The 17,561-nt window shown below is 44.3% G+C and overlaps 1 protein-coding gene across 3 annotated transcripts in view; it reads right to left on the bottom strand.

The window, feature by feature from the left end:
- Window positions 1–556: 556 nt before the first annotated feature.
- The window catches only part of STEAP4 (STEAP4 metalloreductase), a 224,414-nt gene continuing 207,409 nt past the window's right edge, over window positions 557–17,561 (bottom strand). For 2 of the 3 annotated variants that reach the window (XM_080975204.1, XM_080975203.1), the window contains exons 2-5: window positions 6,042–6,516; window positions 4,842–5,369; window positions 3,251–3,415; window positions 557–1,921 (exon numbers count right to left, since the gene is read on the bottom strand). In XM_080975204.1, coding sequence (XP_080831330.1) covers window positions 1,652–1,921; window positions 3,251–3,415; window positions 4,842–5,369; window positions 6,042–6,494 — 1,416 coding nt within the window. In that variant the 5' untranslated portion in view covers window positions 6,495–6,516 and the 3' untranslated portion in view covers window positions 557–1,651. Of the gene's footprint in view, window positions 1,922–3,250; window positions 3,416–4,841; window positions 5,370–6,041; window positions 6,520–17,561 lie in introns of all 3 variants that reach the window. The other variant, XM_080975202.1, reaches the window with a different exon arrangement.

Raw genomic sequence — 17,561 nt, forward strand, 5'->3', positions numbered from 1 at the left:
GTAAATAGAGAAGCAAATGCCAACATGTACTATATCTGGAGTTGACATCAGGGATGGGAGATCAGTAGGTCTCATTATTCCTGATCTTGGCGACATTAACTGAGGCTAATGGAAGCCGGAGTCCATACAGCAGCAGGTACCCCACCCCTGGTCTATGAGTATTTGCAAACGAGTACTCTTATGGCCCTCCTGCCAACCTAGCAGTTCGAAAGCACATGAAGCGCAAGTAGATAAATAGGTACCACTCTGGCAGGAAGGTAAACGGCGTTTCTGTGTGCTGCTCTGGTTCGCCAGAAGCGGCTTAGTCATGCTGGCCACATGACCCGGAAGCCGTACGCCGACTCCCTTGGCCAGTAAAGGGAGATGAGCGCCGCAACCCCAGAGTCGGTCACGACTGGACCTAATGGTCAGGGGTTCCTTTACCTTTACTTACTCTTACGGCCCACTTGGTATGAAATGTTGGGTCGCCCTGATCTGGAAAATCAGTTTCCTCTACCAGCACCTGGATCTGATCCGCGACCACCCATGACCACACTTGTAGGTGCAGCAAAGAGACTTTGTTCTTAAAACTTCCTTTATTATGATGATCAGGATATACAGAATATAAATGTTGGTTAGCAAAGTTTCTGCATAGAGCTTTATGAGTAGGATCTGTTTATGGTACGCTGACCACGGTTAGTGATTTTTGTGTGGAAAACAAGGCATTTGTTTTACTGAATATTATTAAAAATGGTAAAAAAATACAATACATAATATACAGCAGTAGGCAGTATCGGAGCCCAAGAAGCTTGAATAAAAGCAGTTGCCTGTTATTGATTAAGCTTGTAAGTGCAGCTTAATCATAACCTTATTCATAGGTATATGGAGGGAAACACTATAATTAAACGATTTTGTTGGATCCTGAGTCCATCGTAGCAAAATGAATTTAAAATTCCAATTCAAATCCAGTCCAAAACCACAAAGTCCATTGACCATGAATTTATAGGGGGGGGGGGGTCCATTGTGTTTGACTATCAACACATTCTCCACAAAGTCATGAACATCTTCCATCACAATGAAAGGAAATTGCAGGTGTGTAGCCAGTATACATGGCCTAGGAAAGCATAGTCAATTTAGGAAACTTTAAAGTGCTGCTCAAATTTGAAAGAGAACATAAATCTGAAAAGGCACAGAGCAAGACCAAAAGCCATAGTTCAAATTTATTATTGCTTTGTCTATAGACCAGCCTTTCCCAACTTAATGTCCTCCAAATGTTCTGAACTGATCAGTCATCAGGGTTGATGGGAACTAGTGCAAAACATCTGAAGGCAATCTGGTTTGGGAGTGCTGCCCTAAACTTATTCATCATCAGTGTAATTCATATTCTCAGATGTGGCCCACTGCATGTTGGGCTCCTCTTACACAGAGGAGATCGGGCAAAGACGATAATGGTTTCCTTCAGTCTCAAATCCAGAAAAGGAAGGTGCACTCGTCCTCCAAACACCTTAGATGAATATCGACCAGTTGCCGCTGAGAGTTGCTGGGCCTTACATTGCAGAGTAATAATGGAAAACATAATTTTTGAGCTTATTTTCGACACGTATAAATTGCTTGCACTTCTCTTTTTTGCTATTGCAGATATGTGTGTTGAAACTGTACATTTGCTAAGAGCTTATACAGCTGACCTGCAGTGGCTGCTGTTTATCTGGCTTATGCCTTTGGGTGTTCTTTCCCAGCCCTGTCGAATATCAGTTAACGGCCGATCGATACATGGAAATATGAGGAAAAACTTCATGGCCAACACAATGCAGGGGATAATGAGAGAGAGGATGTAAACGGAAGGAAGGCACCATGGGTAGGTGTCAGCATTCAGGAACCTCTTCCCACCGTAGACCAGTGTATGGGCAGTGCACAACACCAGCGTCAAGTAGCCCAGATAAGACTAGAAAACAAACAAAACATGATTGCAAAGCTAGCTTCCTTATATTGAGATACATGGCAGCAAATCAGAAAGCATTCTATTCTGTTATCAACATATGACCAAAACTCAATTCTCCTACTGATTCCGGCTGGCAATTTTCTTGGTCAAGATGGGATAAAGAAGCCCATTGTGTCTTTGGGCAAGTTTGCCCACAGGGCTGAGCAGCAGTTCATGCATTAAGATAACGGCTTCACATGCTATATTGTTGCCAGGTTTATGCTAACTTTCAACACCAATGTGTGCAAAGGAAGCTCTCAATCATAAAGGCAGGACCTTTACCGTATTTTTTGCTCTATAAGACTCACTTTTTCCCTCCTAAAAAGTAAGGGGAAGTGTGTGTGCGTCTTATGGAGCAAATGTAGGCTGCACAGCTATCCCAGAAGCCAGAACAGCAAGAGGGATTGTTGCTTTCACTGCGCAGCGATCCCTCTTGCTGTTCTGGCTTCTGAGATTCAGAATATTTTTTTTCTTGTTTTCCTCCTCCAAAAACTAGGTGCGTCTTGTGGTCTGGTGCGTCTTATAGAGCGAAAAATACGGTAATCAGGCCTATGAGGCACAGTTCTCTTCTTTGGGTTAGATACATGAAATGAACTATAGGGAGGATTAGCAAAAGTATGTATAATCTATTTTTAGATTATCCACCAGCTTTTTGGTGTATTTTACTTTTAAAACTTTTTAAAAATTATAATTTTAAAACCTGTGATTACTGGTTTTCCCAGATGTGAAAAAGCAAACTCGACAATATGTCGTTCATAAAAGCTACAATCAGACTAATGAGAAACCTTTGCAAACAAATGGCCCTGACATAAACAAGGAGTAGGAACAAAACATCTCTTATCTGCAGCAGCCACAGAGAAGTCCTTGCAGGAGTGATTAATTTCCCAAAAATGAGGGAACCTGGAGAAGTGTCTTTGAAGACTTCCTGAACGGGTGGTTTGGATTGTGTTAGGCCCCTTTCCTTCTCATTTCCAGACAAATATTAAGACTAGGATAGGGAACATGTGGCCCTCTATATGAGGTTGGACTCCAACTTCCATCATCCTAGGCAGCCTAACCAATATATTAGGAATGGAAATTGTAGTCCAGCAAAGTCTGGAGAGCCACAGGTTCTCCATACCTGAGCCACGCTGGATTGGAGTAACGGTCTATATATCCCAGAATCCTCTTTACCACAGTAGCCAACCAGATGCCCCAGGATAATTGGGCTTTACTTCTGAAGAAATGTCCATAGGAACACACTGAAAGTGAGGAAGAAGAAAAGTTAGCTTGCTGGCTAGCAAGCTCTCTTACCTGTACAAAGCGAAACTCTCTCCAGTTGACACTGTTGCTGACAGAGGGCAAGGATGTTATTCCCAGGAGGACAAACAGAAAGAACCCCAAGATACCCAAAGAAACATACGAATCACTCATCCAGGCTCTTTCATTGTTCAATGGTTCTGTTTTGTTGTTCAACACCTAAGGTGATAAAAGTTTTTAAAATACTTTTTAATATGCAGTAGGTACAGACAGATTAAAATACAGCTATAAAATGGCTTTAAATTAATATTGTGAAATATTCAAGGTGCTCTTGACAGGTTTTGTATGTGCACGTCAAATTGACAAAAGTTGCACCTATCAGAAGTCAGGAAATTTCTATCTTCTTAGAATGGTAAAGACTGGAGATAAAATGGAATTCCCTCTTTTCTACATTTGCCAACATTTGTTTCTGTCAGCTGTGTAGGGAAGTTTGTTTCTGGCAGGTGACAGAAGTTTTACAAGGTTTCCCTGTGGGATGTGCTTGCTTGCTTGCTTGACCTGACAAGCACAGACCTTGTTCAAATGTCCGCCTCTGAAAGGTCCAGAACCTTACATGGTGGACAGTGTCATGAATGAAGAGCAGGCAAGAGGGGGTCAATTCAGTGCTGTGATACGACATGTTTGGTGACTAGGCAGTGGATCTGAATTGGGCCCAAATCCAACTGCAGGGTATGTGGGGGGGTTGGTGAATGGAGTTTATCTGGCTTCATTTTTAAGACTGAAGTGTTTGAACAGTCTCTAGGCTTCAGAGCACTAGTAAATCGTAAATAAGAAAAGTGCCAGAGGAGCAGAATCTTAGAATTTTTTCACAGCCTTTCCCAACAGCTCTTCATCCTTAGTGTGGTAACGGTATTGTGAGTAGGGGGGGGGAGAACAACTGCCTTCCAGAGGCAGCATGGGATAAAGGCCCCGTAGTTTTTGCTTTTACTGTTAAGATGGCTGGTGGTAGTTAGAGGTTCTAAATGGCAACTGGGGTTCAAACAGTTGAGGTTTCCCCCCAGTAAGAACCAATGGCTGCTCTTACTGGAAGCCCGAGAACACCCCTTACAGTGGTACCTCAGGTTACATACGCTTCAGGTTACAGACTCCGCTAACCCAGAAATAGTGCTTCAGGTTAAGAACTTTGCTTCAGGATGAGAACAGAAATTGTGCTCCGGCGGCGCAGCAGCAGCAGGAGGCCCCATTAGCTAAAGTGGTGCTTCAGGTTAAGAACAGTTTCAGGTTAAGTACGGACCTCTGGAACGAATTAAGTACTTAACCCGAGGTACCACTGTACTCTCTTTTACATTCGGATGTCTCCATGGGAGCATAGGGAGAAGCAGGGAGGGCATGATCTGTGCCAGATGGAGAGCAGCAAGCACGATATCCTGAGCCCTTGCGATGTTTCTGATCATAGCTGTCAACGTTTCCCCTTTTTAAAGGGAAATTCCCTTATTCTGAATAGGATTCCTCGCAAGAAAAGGGGAAAGTTGACAGCTACGTTTGATGGCTTCAAAGCCCTGCTTGCATCACATCCCCATACAAAGTTCAAAGACCTCAGCGCTGGTGGTGGAATGGGAGAAGAAACAGCACAACATCAACTTACCTGTGCAATGACATAAGAGCTCCACCTCCATCGTACATAGCCCCGAATAGGGATCACGAGTGTGTACAAAACATGGAGGAAAGCGTAAGCCAGGGCTACCAAGCCAAGCTGTTTCCTGCAGAGCATCCATTTGTCTAGCCAATCTGGAAAGCGTCTGTACTTTGTACCTCTGTATAACTGGAGGACAGCGGCAAAGATCCCAGGCAAGTAAACCAGAGCGAGGAGGATGAGTGCCACAGCAGGGCAGACCCGGTTTGGGATGCTGATGGCAATAAAAAAGGAACGGTCCACTTGTTTCTTAGCATAAGTATAGACCACATCGCGGACCACGCAGTAGAAGAAGATGAATGCACTGAGGACAAGGGAGAGATAGATGGGGTATTTCCACATCGGGAAAAGTTGCAAAGGGTAATTCTCGATTTCCGTTGCTGCTAAGAGAGACCCTTTATCCAATGGAGTAAGACCAAGGCTTCGAACGATCTCCATCACCTTTTCCTTTGACTTGCTGTCATCTCCACAGACAAATACCTGGAGCAAAACAGCAGCAGCAGCAACAACAACAACACAATGAAGGGAGACCTTATTTATTGCCAGTGTTTGCTTTCGAACACTGCTCTGACTTCAGTAAGAAGCTGTGTTTGAATTGCCAGAGTAGGTCTAATGCCCACAATTAGCTTGTGTTTTTAGAAGGCTATCAACTGACCAGAATTTGGCTAAAACAGAAGAATCAGAAATGGGGGCAGGGAATGGGGAACATGCGGTCTCCAGGTGATGGAATATAACTCCTATTATCCTTTACCATTTGCCATGATGCCCCAGGCTGATGGGAGCTTGAGTCCAACAGCAGGTCCACAGGTTCCCCAACACTGGTCTAGGGCTTGTGATTTTCCTTAAGTGCCCTTTACCTCCCTCCTCCCCACAAAGAAGAAAATTAAAAGCTGGACTTTTCTCACTTGATGCAAACTTTCTGCTTTCTTATCAGCTCTTTGGGGCCACAATATAAAACTAAGACTGCCAGCCTTAGATGGTTAGATCTCCAGTCTAGAAACAGTTTTATATTATGCCATAAGCAGTTCACCTAAAGAGCCTTTGAACTTGGAAGAAATGCTTTAGGAGTTGCGAAATGAAGATCTAGAACTGGGTTTTCACCTTTCAAGTCTCTTTAAATGTGAGCATCTTTTGCCCCAGAGATGTCATTACCTGTCTGCTTGCATCCAGAGCACCTGACTGCAGAGCCCAGGCTGACACGGTGTTAAATGCTTTCACCACTTTGCTGCCTGGCAGGAGCTGGGCAAGATATTCAGCATTGGATTCCGGGTACTGGTTTATTTTGAGGTTGTTGCTCACATCCACCAGCACTTTCCCGCGGAGAACTTCCCTTAGGTTTTCCAGAAAGCTGTAATGTGTTCTGTGGACTGCTAAAATGATAACAGCAGATGTTTCTGCAGCTTCTGCATGAGAAAGCACTGTGGCTCCTTCAGGGATCAGAGAAGAAGTCTGAGCACCTCGGCTTCCAAACACTATAGAATAGCCACACTGCATCATTTTGTGTCCTAGAGATCTTGCAAAATCGCCTGTTCCAAAAATGCACACCGTCTCCTTCTTGTTAGGTACATCTGTAGTCAGTGGAATCATTGTAGTGTTCTTCTCCATAATGGACAGGCACGATGGTCACCTACTAATATACAAGATTGTACATATTAAACCTTATATCTGCACTCGCTAGGGATAAAATAACTCAGATTAGTTCTCAAATAACTCAAGCTCCGTGATTTACAGATCAGTAAGGAGGGTTGTATAAGGTCACAGGAATATGTCCTGTTTGCTGCTGGAATCTGCAGTAATGTGTGTGTTAGAAATGTGCCTGTTGGTATGAAAACTGTTGAGGTATGCTAATATTTTATATACTGCTCCTTTTAATAGTTGACTTCTCTTGGCACAGCAGCACATCCTGCAAGGTTAACTTACAAGAATCTGAAACTAGACCTTCCAGAGGATGCTGTTAGTGAGCAATTTCACTGCACTGTTTGAGCTCACTCACCGGTGTGCAAGAACAAGCAAGAGACCAGCCATCTTAGAAAAAAGACTTTCTGATGCTCTCAGTATCTTGAGAGATTCAAGTGTGTGTGGGGGGGGGGGGGATTATGCAGTTTCCTTTTGCAAGTATTCTCGGGATCCAGCACAAAACACAGGAGGTGCTTCTGTTATGTGACTTGTTGTTCTGAACTTAACCTCAGCTTATAACCTCTTTGCAAAACTACGTGTAGTTTTCATGCAGAGATCTGTGTGGAACTGTGTGTTTACATGAATTTGTTGTTTTTAATCAGAGCTTCAGGGTTTTTTTTTTTTTGGTCCCTAGAACCTTCCTTTTATATACCATATTGGCTTGAATATAAGCCTCACCCACAAATAAGCTGCACCTTTAAAATTCAAGACTTATTTGCAGGTGCAGGCCGCCTCCCAGCACTACCGCCCTGAATGGGGGGTGGGGGGTGCGGCCAGTGACAGCGCTCGGTTCTGAGCGCACTGTGCACCCTCTTCCTGGCACTACCGCCTCCCGACATTACCTCCCCAAGCCGGCACCGGCTGTACCCTGCCCCCTGTTCAGGGCAGTAGTGCCAGGAGGCAGGCGTGCAGAACTCAGTTCTGAATATAAGCTGCACACATTTTCACAGTCAGAATTTGGCAAAAAAAAAAGGTGCGGCTTCTATTTGGGCCAATACGGTACACCTTCATTTCACTAAGTTTCTTTTTTCCCTAAATTGGGAAATGCAAAACCACAAAGCAAATTGTTTTGTCAAAGAAATATATTCCTTTGTGACTTCAAAAGTTATTTGAAGAAATAAAGGGGTGCCATATTTTACGAAAATCGTCTGTATCAGACCTTGGCCACCTCAAAAGTCAAGTAAACATGGGGAGGGGGAGGGGGGAATGCTACACGCCACCCGTGATAATTTGACCAAAATTTTCTCTCCCCTTTAACAATTTTTGAATGTTATTTATTTCCTCCTTTATTGATGGGGAATAGTAGGGCAGGGAGGAAATGTGGGGTAATATTTTGGACACAACGCTAATCATCACTACCCCACCCAGAAAGAAACGTCCAAGTTGTTTGGATGCTGTTCAGCTTTAGAAAGATGGGCTATGAAATGATGAATGGATCTTACTTCCTTAGTAATTCCTTGACTTGAGAGCAACACCCCACCCTACCCACACCAAAAAACAAAAACCCAGTTTCTTTACAACAGCCTGAGAGAATTCAAACAATCTATGCTACTTCCCTAGCTGGGGACAATTCGGTGCAATAAATGCACAGATAAACCCCCAGGAAACTTTTAGCTTTAGGAATGTTGAGAGCCTATTTGGCCACTAGGTGGCAGCATGGATTTGCTTTGCAACTTTATGTCTTTCTGCTTTTATGTCAGCCTTATGGCTATATACCTGTGCTTGAAAAGGAAATACTAAAGAGATATATTTGTTTTTCTTGTGGGAAATAAATGCTATAGAAATTCTATAAATAAGTGAAACAGCATTTAGTACACACTATATATATTTTCCTAACTATGGCTTTACCTTCTCCCTGTTTCTCACCAAAATTGGAATAAAAAGGGGAAGACTAGAGTTGCCAAGGGGGTATGTTTTAGGGCTGCCCTCGCTGATTAAACCTACATAAATGTGCACATGCCTGGAAAAAAATAGGTCCAAAGAGACAAAATGCAGGATGCTTTTCAGAGTAGAACCACTGAAATTAATGAATATAGAATCACAGAATTGTAGAGTTGGAAGGGACCCCAGTGGTCATCTACTCCAAACCCTTGTAATGAGGGAATCCTGTCCACAGTCATCCCTGGTTAACACACTGACCCACTGTACCACCCAAGGGCTAAGTTGGGTCTACTCAGACCAAAACTTTGTCATACTCAAGAGTAGACGCATTCAAACCCCTTTTCTGAGGGGTCTCAAAAACTTTGAATGCAACCCACACCCAAAAAAACCCCACATCCTGAATAATTTTTATTGCCCTCTTGTGCTGAAGAGTTATGTAATCAAAACTGACCTTTTTGATAGCTTTTGGAATGCCAAGGGTGTCACTGACTACTAGGAAAAACAGCAATGTATGCGCAGCCTCGTTTTACCTCCAAGGATCAAGCCCAAACAGCAGGGATGAGAAACCTGTGGCCCTTTGAATGTTGTTGGACCACAACATCTGGAGGGCCCACAGGTACCCCATCCTTGTAATGCAGTGGGGAACTGTAAAGTACAGTGGTACCTCAGGTTAAGTACTTAATTCGTTCCGGAGGTCCGTTCGTAACCTGAAACTGTTCTTAAGCTAAAGCACCACTTTAGCTAATGGGGCCTCCTGCCGCCGGAGAACGATTTCTGTTCTCATCCTGAAGCAAAGTTCTTAACCTGAAGCACTATTTCTGGGTTAGCGGAGTCTGTAACCTGAAGCGTATGTAACCTGAAGCGTATGTAACCCAAGGTACCACTGTAGTGGGGAACCACAGGCCTGAGGAACAAAATGTGGCCCTCTAGACCTCCTTGTCTGACCCTTGTGACTATCAGCAGGCCACACACACCTCATCACTCCTACTTCATATTTTTGCTGGTGTCCTTGAACCCTCATCATGCCTCTTGGTTGCCCAGATGGAGGATAGAGAGGTAAATATTACTTTAAATGGCCACCTTTGCTGCTGGCTCCACCCACCACTCTCATGTGACACCCCCAGATAGGAATGAGGCCCTCAATCTGAAAAAGGTTGCCCACTTCTACTGAATAGTCATGGGAGACAAGAGTCATAGCAAACACACTTGATACAGCATTGCTAATGTGCAATTTATTTATTTATTTTTTACATTTCCCAGAAACACTAATTGTCTGGGGTGGGGCTGGGGGGTAGAGAAAGGGGTTGGAATTCCCATGTTTTCCTCTTCTTATTCTTTCTTCATTCATACTCTCTTTTGTTTTTCCAGTATTGCTACATCTAGGAAATGAATGTCCAACTTAAAATGGGGGGGGGGGGGATGAATTATAAGAGCCTTCTGTTATGAGGTGCACATTGAGAAATACAAAATAAACGGGGGGGGGGGGGATCCAAGGGCCAGGCTCGTAATGCAGCAAATTTATCAGTGTAATTTATTTTTTAAGGAAATGAGCCCCTTTCTCCGGTGCACATACTTTCAGCAAAAAGATTCTGCGCCGTGAGTTTTGACACAGCAGATAAAACGAATTGTTAGAGGTGATAAATCCTCTTGTGGAGAATGTGCCGCTGTTCTGCTCCTCACATCTCTGCCTTTTATCAGGAGAATACTAAAGCTGCCTGGAGGTTCCCGAGACATATGAAGCAAAGGTCTAAAAAGATGTGCTTAATGTTGTCTAAATCATAACAAACTACTGAAAGAGCTGCAAATCTCATCGCCTCAACCTGTTCCCATAAATACATAAGACCAGGCTTAAAAGTTGAGTCGTTTTCTTTGCATTTCCAGGGTTGTTGAACGGTTCAGGGTCTAAAAGTATCAGGCGTTAATCCAGTCCAGTCAACTGCGGAGTGAATTGGAAACGAGCTCATAAAGTCCAGGGAGTTTCAAAGGTAGAGCCAGGCTTACAAAGGACTGAGCAGGGGGTGTGTGTGTGTGTGTGTGTGTGTGTGTGTGTGTTTATGCATGGTGTTAAAATATACACTTGACTGCAACAATGCAGGTTTCTGACTTGTAGGGGATACAAAAAATAGGTATCTCGAATAATGGTAGTTTTCAACAGTGTGATTTTTATCCTTTGCGCTGATGTAATTCTCAGTTGCTGGTTTTACAGTGACTCTGGTTTCACAATGTTTAGATTTCCTCTTTTTATTGTATTTTACTTTAGATCTCATGGTTTTATTTTTCACAAAAACCTTTGTTCTTGGACAGTACAGAAATACTGGTAATAAGCTAAAACTGGTAATAACGGCTTGTGGCCAGTTACAGCTTTCGGCAGAGTAGCTGTCGTTTGTTGCAGCAAAACGTTTTGTGGCACCTTAGAGGTCAGCAGATTTGTTTTGGCCTAAGCTTTTGTTGACTTCTAGGTTCTATACCATGTGACCAATGATCCTCCATGCCTCCCCATCCCACTCCATGATTAGGGACGGGTGATTCCCCCCCCCCCCATGTTGATGTCTATCAGTTTCTCATTTTTCCAGTTTTCAGGTCACCACATTTCAGTATCATTCTGTATTCTTTTTTCCCCTCAGGAAAATGCACCAGCATTTTAGTACTCATCCCCTCCCCCCCAATAGACACATCTTTATATTCAATTTTGCCCAATGCACACATTTTGGTATTCAGTGTCCCCTTCAAATATAAGGCATTTTTCCTTCAAATATAAGGCATGGTGTAGTGGTTAAGAGCGGTAGTCTCGTAATCTGGTGAACCGGGTTCGATTCCCCGCTCCTCCACATGCAGCTGCTGGGTGACCTTGGGCAAGTCACACTTCTCTGAAGTCTCTCAGCCTCACCTCACAGAGTGTTTGTTGTGGGGCAGGAAGGGAAAGGAGATTGTTAGCCACTTTGAGACTCCTTAACGGGAGTGAAAGGTGGGATATCAAGTCCAAACTCCTCCCCCTCCTCCTCCCGCCCCTCCTCTTCTTCCTAATTTGTTGCTTTTTGTGCACATTTCACCTCTAATAAAAGCATCTTTGTACACTTTATTTTCTGCTGGAGAACTGCACAACAGAATTAGAAATGGAAATTTGAAAAGACAGCTGTGTTTTTGGTTTGTGTATGGTTTCAGGAAATAGGAATTAGGCAGGTTTGCATTAAAATTTGAGCCAAACTGAACTTCTCCACCCACCCCTAGCCTTTAGCTAAGATTCTGCTTGTGATCATCTGGTAATTGTTGACTACATCTCTCACTGCAAGCCCATAGCATTCAGCATAATCATGGGCTTCCTGGTAACTGTGCTTCTAACAGCAGAGGCGTTAGTTACATGACGACCTTGGCCTTAGCAGGATGTCATAACCATTATGCCAAGCAGCTAAAACAACACCTCTGGCTCTAGTTTGACACCGAGAAGTTCCTTGATGTTGCAATTGGGTCTTGCTGCCAGCTCCTGCTGGTAAAGTGCCTGCAAAAACACAGTGTGTGACCTCTTAGTACTTACTAATGTAAGGTACTACAAAAGAGCTTCTAACATAAAGATAAACTCATACAGGAGATTAAAGGAAAGGACAATAGCAAAACATGCTTATGCAAATTTGTATCCTCTGTTGCAGTTAGAATGGATGTTTGTAGGTAAAGGTAAAGAACCCTTGGATGGTTAAGTCCAGTCAAAGGCGCTTTTCAGGCCGAGGAAGCAGGAGTTTGTCCGCAGACAGCTTTTCCGGGTCATGTGGCCAGCATGACTAAACCGCCACTGGAACATGGAGGACTTTGATGAGTGCCAGAGCGCATGGAGACACTGTTTACCTTCCTACCGCAGCAGTTCCTTTTTATCTACCTACACTGGTGTGCTTTCGAATGGCTAGGTTGGCAGAAGCTGGGACAGAGCAACGGGAGCTCACCTTCTGATCAGCAAGCCCAAGAGGCTCCGTGTTTTAGACCACGTCGCCTTGGGTGTGTGTAAGAAAAACATGTCAGTAGCTACACAGAGATAAAATAAGATGCCTGACAGACATAATGACATCAGGTAAAGCTCTTCCCATAATTGCATTTCCGTACTAGAAGAGACCTAAGCTGCTGAATATCTGCCTGCTACACAGCTGTTAAAGGCACAAGGACTCTATTCTCCTCCAGCACCAACCCTAAACTATGCAAAGACCCCAAGTGCTAACCAGGATGCTGCTGGCAGTAGGGAAGGAGATTTTCACTCCCAAGTTGTGTTTTCATATGCAGTGCTTTGCTCTTCCTAACAAAAATGTACTGCACTCATGGGCTTATAAGGCAGAACTGACAGCCCGTCATATTGATGGGTGCCTTTGCCTCTGTTGATTTTATAACAAGGTTACTCTCGAAAACAAAATGAGCAGGTAGTGATGCATGTCTCTTCACACCAAGTTATTGTTAGTACTTCTAAAGGTCAGTTGCAGGCCAATTCTTTAACATGTTGCAGTGTACTACAAATCAAGCTACAGCAGGGATGGAAAACCTGTGTCCATGCAGATGTTGCTGATGAACTACAGTTCTCGGCACCTATGGAGAACTGCGGGTTCTTCACCCCCCAAATACAGGGTTGGCTAGGACATCAAAACTTTATTTTAGTGTCTATACGATTTGTCTTCGCATGTGTGTGTGTGGCACACAACAAACCGTATTTTCCACCTCTCCATTCCTCACTGGGGCAGCAGGTGTTTGCTCACATAAAGCAAGCCCTGTTGCCTCTCATGCTTTTGTCATGTCTGGAAGTGTATGTCGGCCTTTTCCACAGCAAGTGCACATGCAGCTCCTCAGGGCTTTGAGTGCCACATAATGTAGCCCCTTGTGCTTTCAGATCAAAAGACATTCTTCTGCCACAATCTGAAAACACACAGACGGGAAAGAAATAATGACAGCTGACTCAAGAACTTGGATCTGTAACCGGAGCCTGGATGGATAACAAACAAAGAGCCGTCCTTTCAAAGGGAACAGTCTGCACCTGAATAACAAGAATTGCTAGAAGAAGCAGGGCAAGTGAGGAATAGTTGGTCTCTGAGTGAATCACTGGAGGGAAACCGCAGGAAAGTAGTTTAGCTGGGTGGAGCTGGAGCAGGCTGGGTCCTGCACATATGGATCAGAGATGGAGAGCTTGGGCCCTCCAGAGTTGTTTGACTCCCAATTCCCATCAACCCCAGCCAACAGCATCTGGGGGGGCCACCAGTTCCCCACCCCGATATAGATGTTTGGAAATGGTGGAGTTATGTCGTTAAAATAAGTGATGAGTGGAGTGGCCTTGATCCCATGTCACTTTATAAACGATGGTTAAACTTAAGTATGGTTTAAAGGTGTAAAGGTAAAGGGACCCCTGACCACTAGGTCCAGTCGTGACCGACTCTGGGGTTGCGGTGCTCATCTCGCTTTATTGGCCGAGGGAGCCGGCGTACAGCTTCCGGGTCATGTGGCCAGCATGACTAAGCCGTTTCTGGCAAACCAGAGCAGCACACAGAAATGCCGTTTACCTTCCCGCCGGAGCGGTACCTATTTATCTACTTGCACTTTGACGTGCTTTCAAATTGCTAGGTTGGCAGGAGCAAGGACCGAGCAGAGGGAGCTTACCCCATCGCGGGGATTCGAACCGCCGACCTTCTGATCGGCAAGTCCTAGGCTCTGTGGTTTAACCCACAGTGCCACCCGTGTCCCAAAGGTGAACATGTAGCATGGTGTTAAAACTGCAGGCACTTTGATTCTCCTCTGTTCCTGCTGCTGGCCACCAACTAAGCTATTGATGGGCTTAGCATTATACCTGAACCTGAGCTTGAGCTTTGTTTCTCCCAAACAAACCTTGTGGTTACAGTTTGTGGTTTGTTTGGACAGAGACAATGATTTAATTTGAAGAAGCGTGTTGAGGCTCCTGCATTGCAGGAGGTTGAACTAGATCAGTGTTTCCCAACTTTGGGCCTCCAGTTGTTTTCGGACTTCAATTCCCATCACCCCTGACCACTGGTCTTGCTAGCTAGGTAGCTAGGGATGATGGGAGTTGTTGTCCAAAAACAGCAGAAGACCCAACATTGGGGAAAACTAGATGATCCTCAGGGTTCCTTCCAAGTCTACAGTTCTTTGATTCTATGAGAAGGAAGAGCAAAGCAAAGCCCAATGAACCTGTAAACTATAGCTACGCTCAACTATGGATTACAGTGATGTGTGAGTCAGGCCATTGTTTATGTGAGCTGCTTTAGAAGGCCAGTGTCCTGAAAAGCATCATGCTAATATTAGGATTTATAATAAATAAATATGGACTTCAGCCTTACATTTTTCAGCGTATTTACAGATTGAGAGCTAGTTCAGAGATGATCAGATGTTGTTGGACTCCAACCTCCAGCAGAAATGGTAAGGGATGATAGGAGTTGGAGTCTAAAAACATATGGAGGGAAAGTTTCCTAGCTCAGGGACGTTTAGTAGGTGTCTTGTCATGTAGGATGATGAAAGCTGCTGCATTTGTTGAAATTCTATCTTCAACATAGCAGTTACAGGTATGGCCAGCCCACAATATTTTGCACCTGTTGACTCTGCTCCTCTGGTAAAGTCTCAGTCCTCTTTAGGCAACAAGATGTTTGGGTGCTCAAAAGGGACCATGGTACTAAAAACAGAAACCTCTCGCAAGTATCCATGCTTTCCTTTTTAATTACGGGCTTGGCTGGAAAGCAATTAAAAGGCATCCGGTTCACCCTCCTACACAGAGGCAACAAACAGCATGCTGAAACCATTCTTCTTAATTTGTTTTAACCAATTCTCTTCTTTAAAAAACACACAAAACACCTCTGGGGAAGATGCCACTACATCCATCAAACACATAAAAAGAGCCCTGCTGAATCAGGCCAAAGGCCCATTAATCCAGCACCATGTCCTTACAGTGTCCAAGCACAGGCCGCAGGAAGCCTGGAGGTATGACCAGAGTGCACCCACCCACTTCTGACTTCCAGCAACCAGCGTGAAGAGGCGCACTGCCTCTGACACTGGAGGGAGACCATGGCCATTGCAGTTAGTAGGTATAGGTTAGCAGCTGCGTGCACCCTAATTTTGTCTAATCTTAGGTTGGTGGCTATCACTACATATTGTGGGAGCAGATTCCTACTTTAACTATGCCCTGGTGTGAAGGACTACTTTCTTTTGTCCATCCTTGATCCACCAACATTCCACTTCACTGGATGTTCTAGCTTAGTAGTATGAGAAGGGCTTTTTCTGTTCTGTGCGTAATTTTACTTTCTCTCTCCCCCTCCCCCGTTTTACTTTTTCCATTCTGTGCGTAATTTTACGCATCCCTTATCATGTCTCTTCTTACTGGTGTTTTCTCTAAGCCTTTTACCATATTTTTCACACTATAAGACACACTTTTTCCCTCCTAAAAAGTAAGGGGAAATGTGTGTGCGTCTTATGGAGCAAATGCAGGCTGCGCAGCTATCCTTGAAGCCAGAACAGCAAGAGGGATTGCTGCACAGCAATCCCTCTTGCTGTTCTGGCTTCAGCGAAAGCAACACAAAGCCTCTTCAACAACATTTGATTCAGAATATTTTTTCCCCTGTATTCCTCTTCTAAAAACTAGGTGCGTCTTATAGAGCGAAAAATACAGCAGTTCTCTGTGTTGTAACCTTATCTCAAAGGAGAGTAGCTCCACCCCCTCAATCATTTTTGTTTCCTTTTTTCTGAAACATTTCCAGCTCTGTAGAGTTTACTTTTGGGGGCAAGTCAATCAGAACCGTATACAGTATTTCAAGGGCAGTCGCACTGCAGATTTGTACAGTGGCATGTTATCGGCAGATTTGTTTTCAATCCCTCTCCTAATGATCCCTAGCATAGGGTTGCCATATTTCAAAAAGTGATTTATTTATTTTTGCAGAATCTAAAAACAACAATAAAAACCTCATTTTGGGCCAAAGTTGTTGAGCTGTTGTTGTTGGTTTTTTGTTTAGCTATTTTTAAGGAAATTCACCAAAATCTACACTTCCAACATAGGTTGCCATACATTCGGATTTTCCCAGACATTTCAGTGATTTCCACCCGGACAGTTTCCGACGGCCAAATCCCAGCTATGTCCAGGAAATTCCAGATGTATGGCAACCCTACCCTAGAACAACATTTGCCTTTTTCACAGCTGCTATGCACTGGGTTGAAATTTTCACTGAGCTATGCATTACAACCCCAAGGTCTTGTTTCTGGTCAACCACCACCAGTTCAGATCCCATCAGCGTATATGTGTCAGGCATGCAGTATCTTCTCCTCCCCAGGTAGCCTCAGAGGCGAGAAGAACAAACAGTTCGTATTTTATGGCTTTTTATTCAGTCATCTGGTTGCAAGACAAAAGACCCATGTCTCTATGCAAAGGAGACGTTGGCTACTCTGAGCCCCCCTCTTCCGTCTCCCACAACATCCTGGGAACCCATGGGAAGTCCCAGGAGTCATACTCCTTTGCATCCTTTGGGGTAGGTTTTTGGGTTTGGCAGAAGGAGATAGGATCTGCCCATGCAATGCCCACCTGGTGGAAACTCTAGCTCACATGGCCCTTAAATGTAAAATCTATGATGATCTCTGCCAACAATTTCTAGACCGTCTATGTATTCCAACATGGAAACCAGAGACGGAGGTTATGCACTTCTTATTACAGGGGAGAGATCAGGAGCTCACCAAGACAGTAGCTAAGTTCCTCTATTTGATTTTTTGCCACCGAAATATGCTACAGGATCCTGCCCTTGCTGGAAGCCCCCAGAGATGAGGCGGATTGCTCGCCTCTTCTGCCCTTTGGCGGGTGACTGTTCTGTTGGGGTGGCGACGATATCGCACTGGCCTATCTATTCTGAATGTATTCTGAATGTTCTTATGTGATGCCAATAAAGGTGACTTGACTTTGCATCCTTTGTTCTTAAATGTGTAGGAACCTATGAGCCCTTGGTGAAAGAGGGTCTTCCAGGCTTTCCAGGGAGGTCTCTTCTGGCTGCTCTCTAACTCCCCCCTCTTCCTCTACTATCTTGAAGCTAGGCATTTCTTCACGCAGCTGTGAAGCAGCCCTGTCTCCTCCTCCTTCTGAAACTGTGGGGAAGGGGGGGCTTCCCCCTCCTC

Source organism: Podarcis pityusensis, assembly GCF_964106645.2.
Source record: "Podarcis pityusensis genome assembly, chromosome: 12".
NCBI classification, from domain to species: Eukaryota; Metazoa; Chordata; class Lepidosauria; order Squamata; family Lacertidae; genus Podarcis; species Podarcis pityusensis.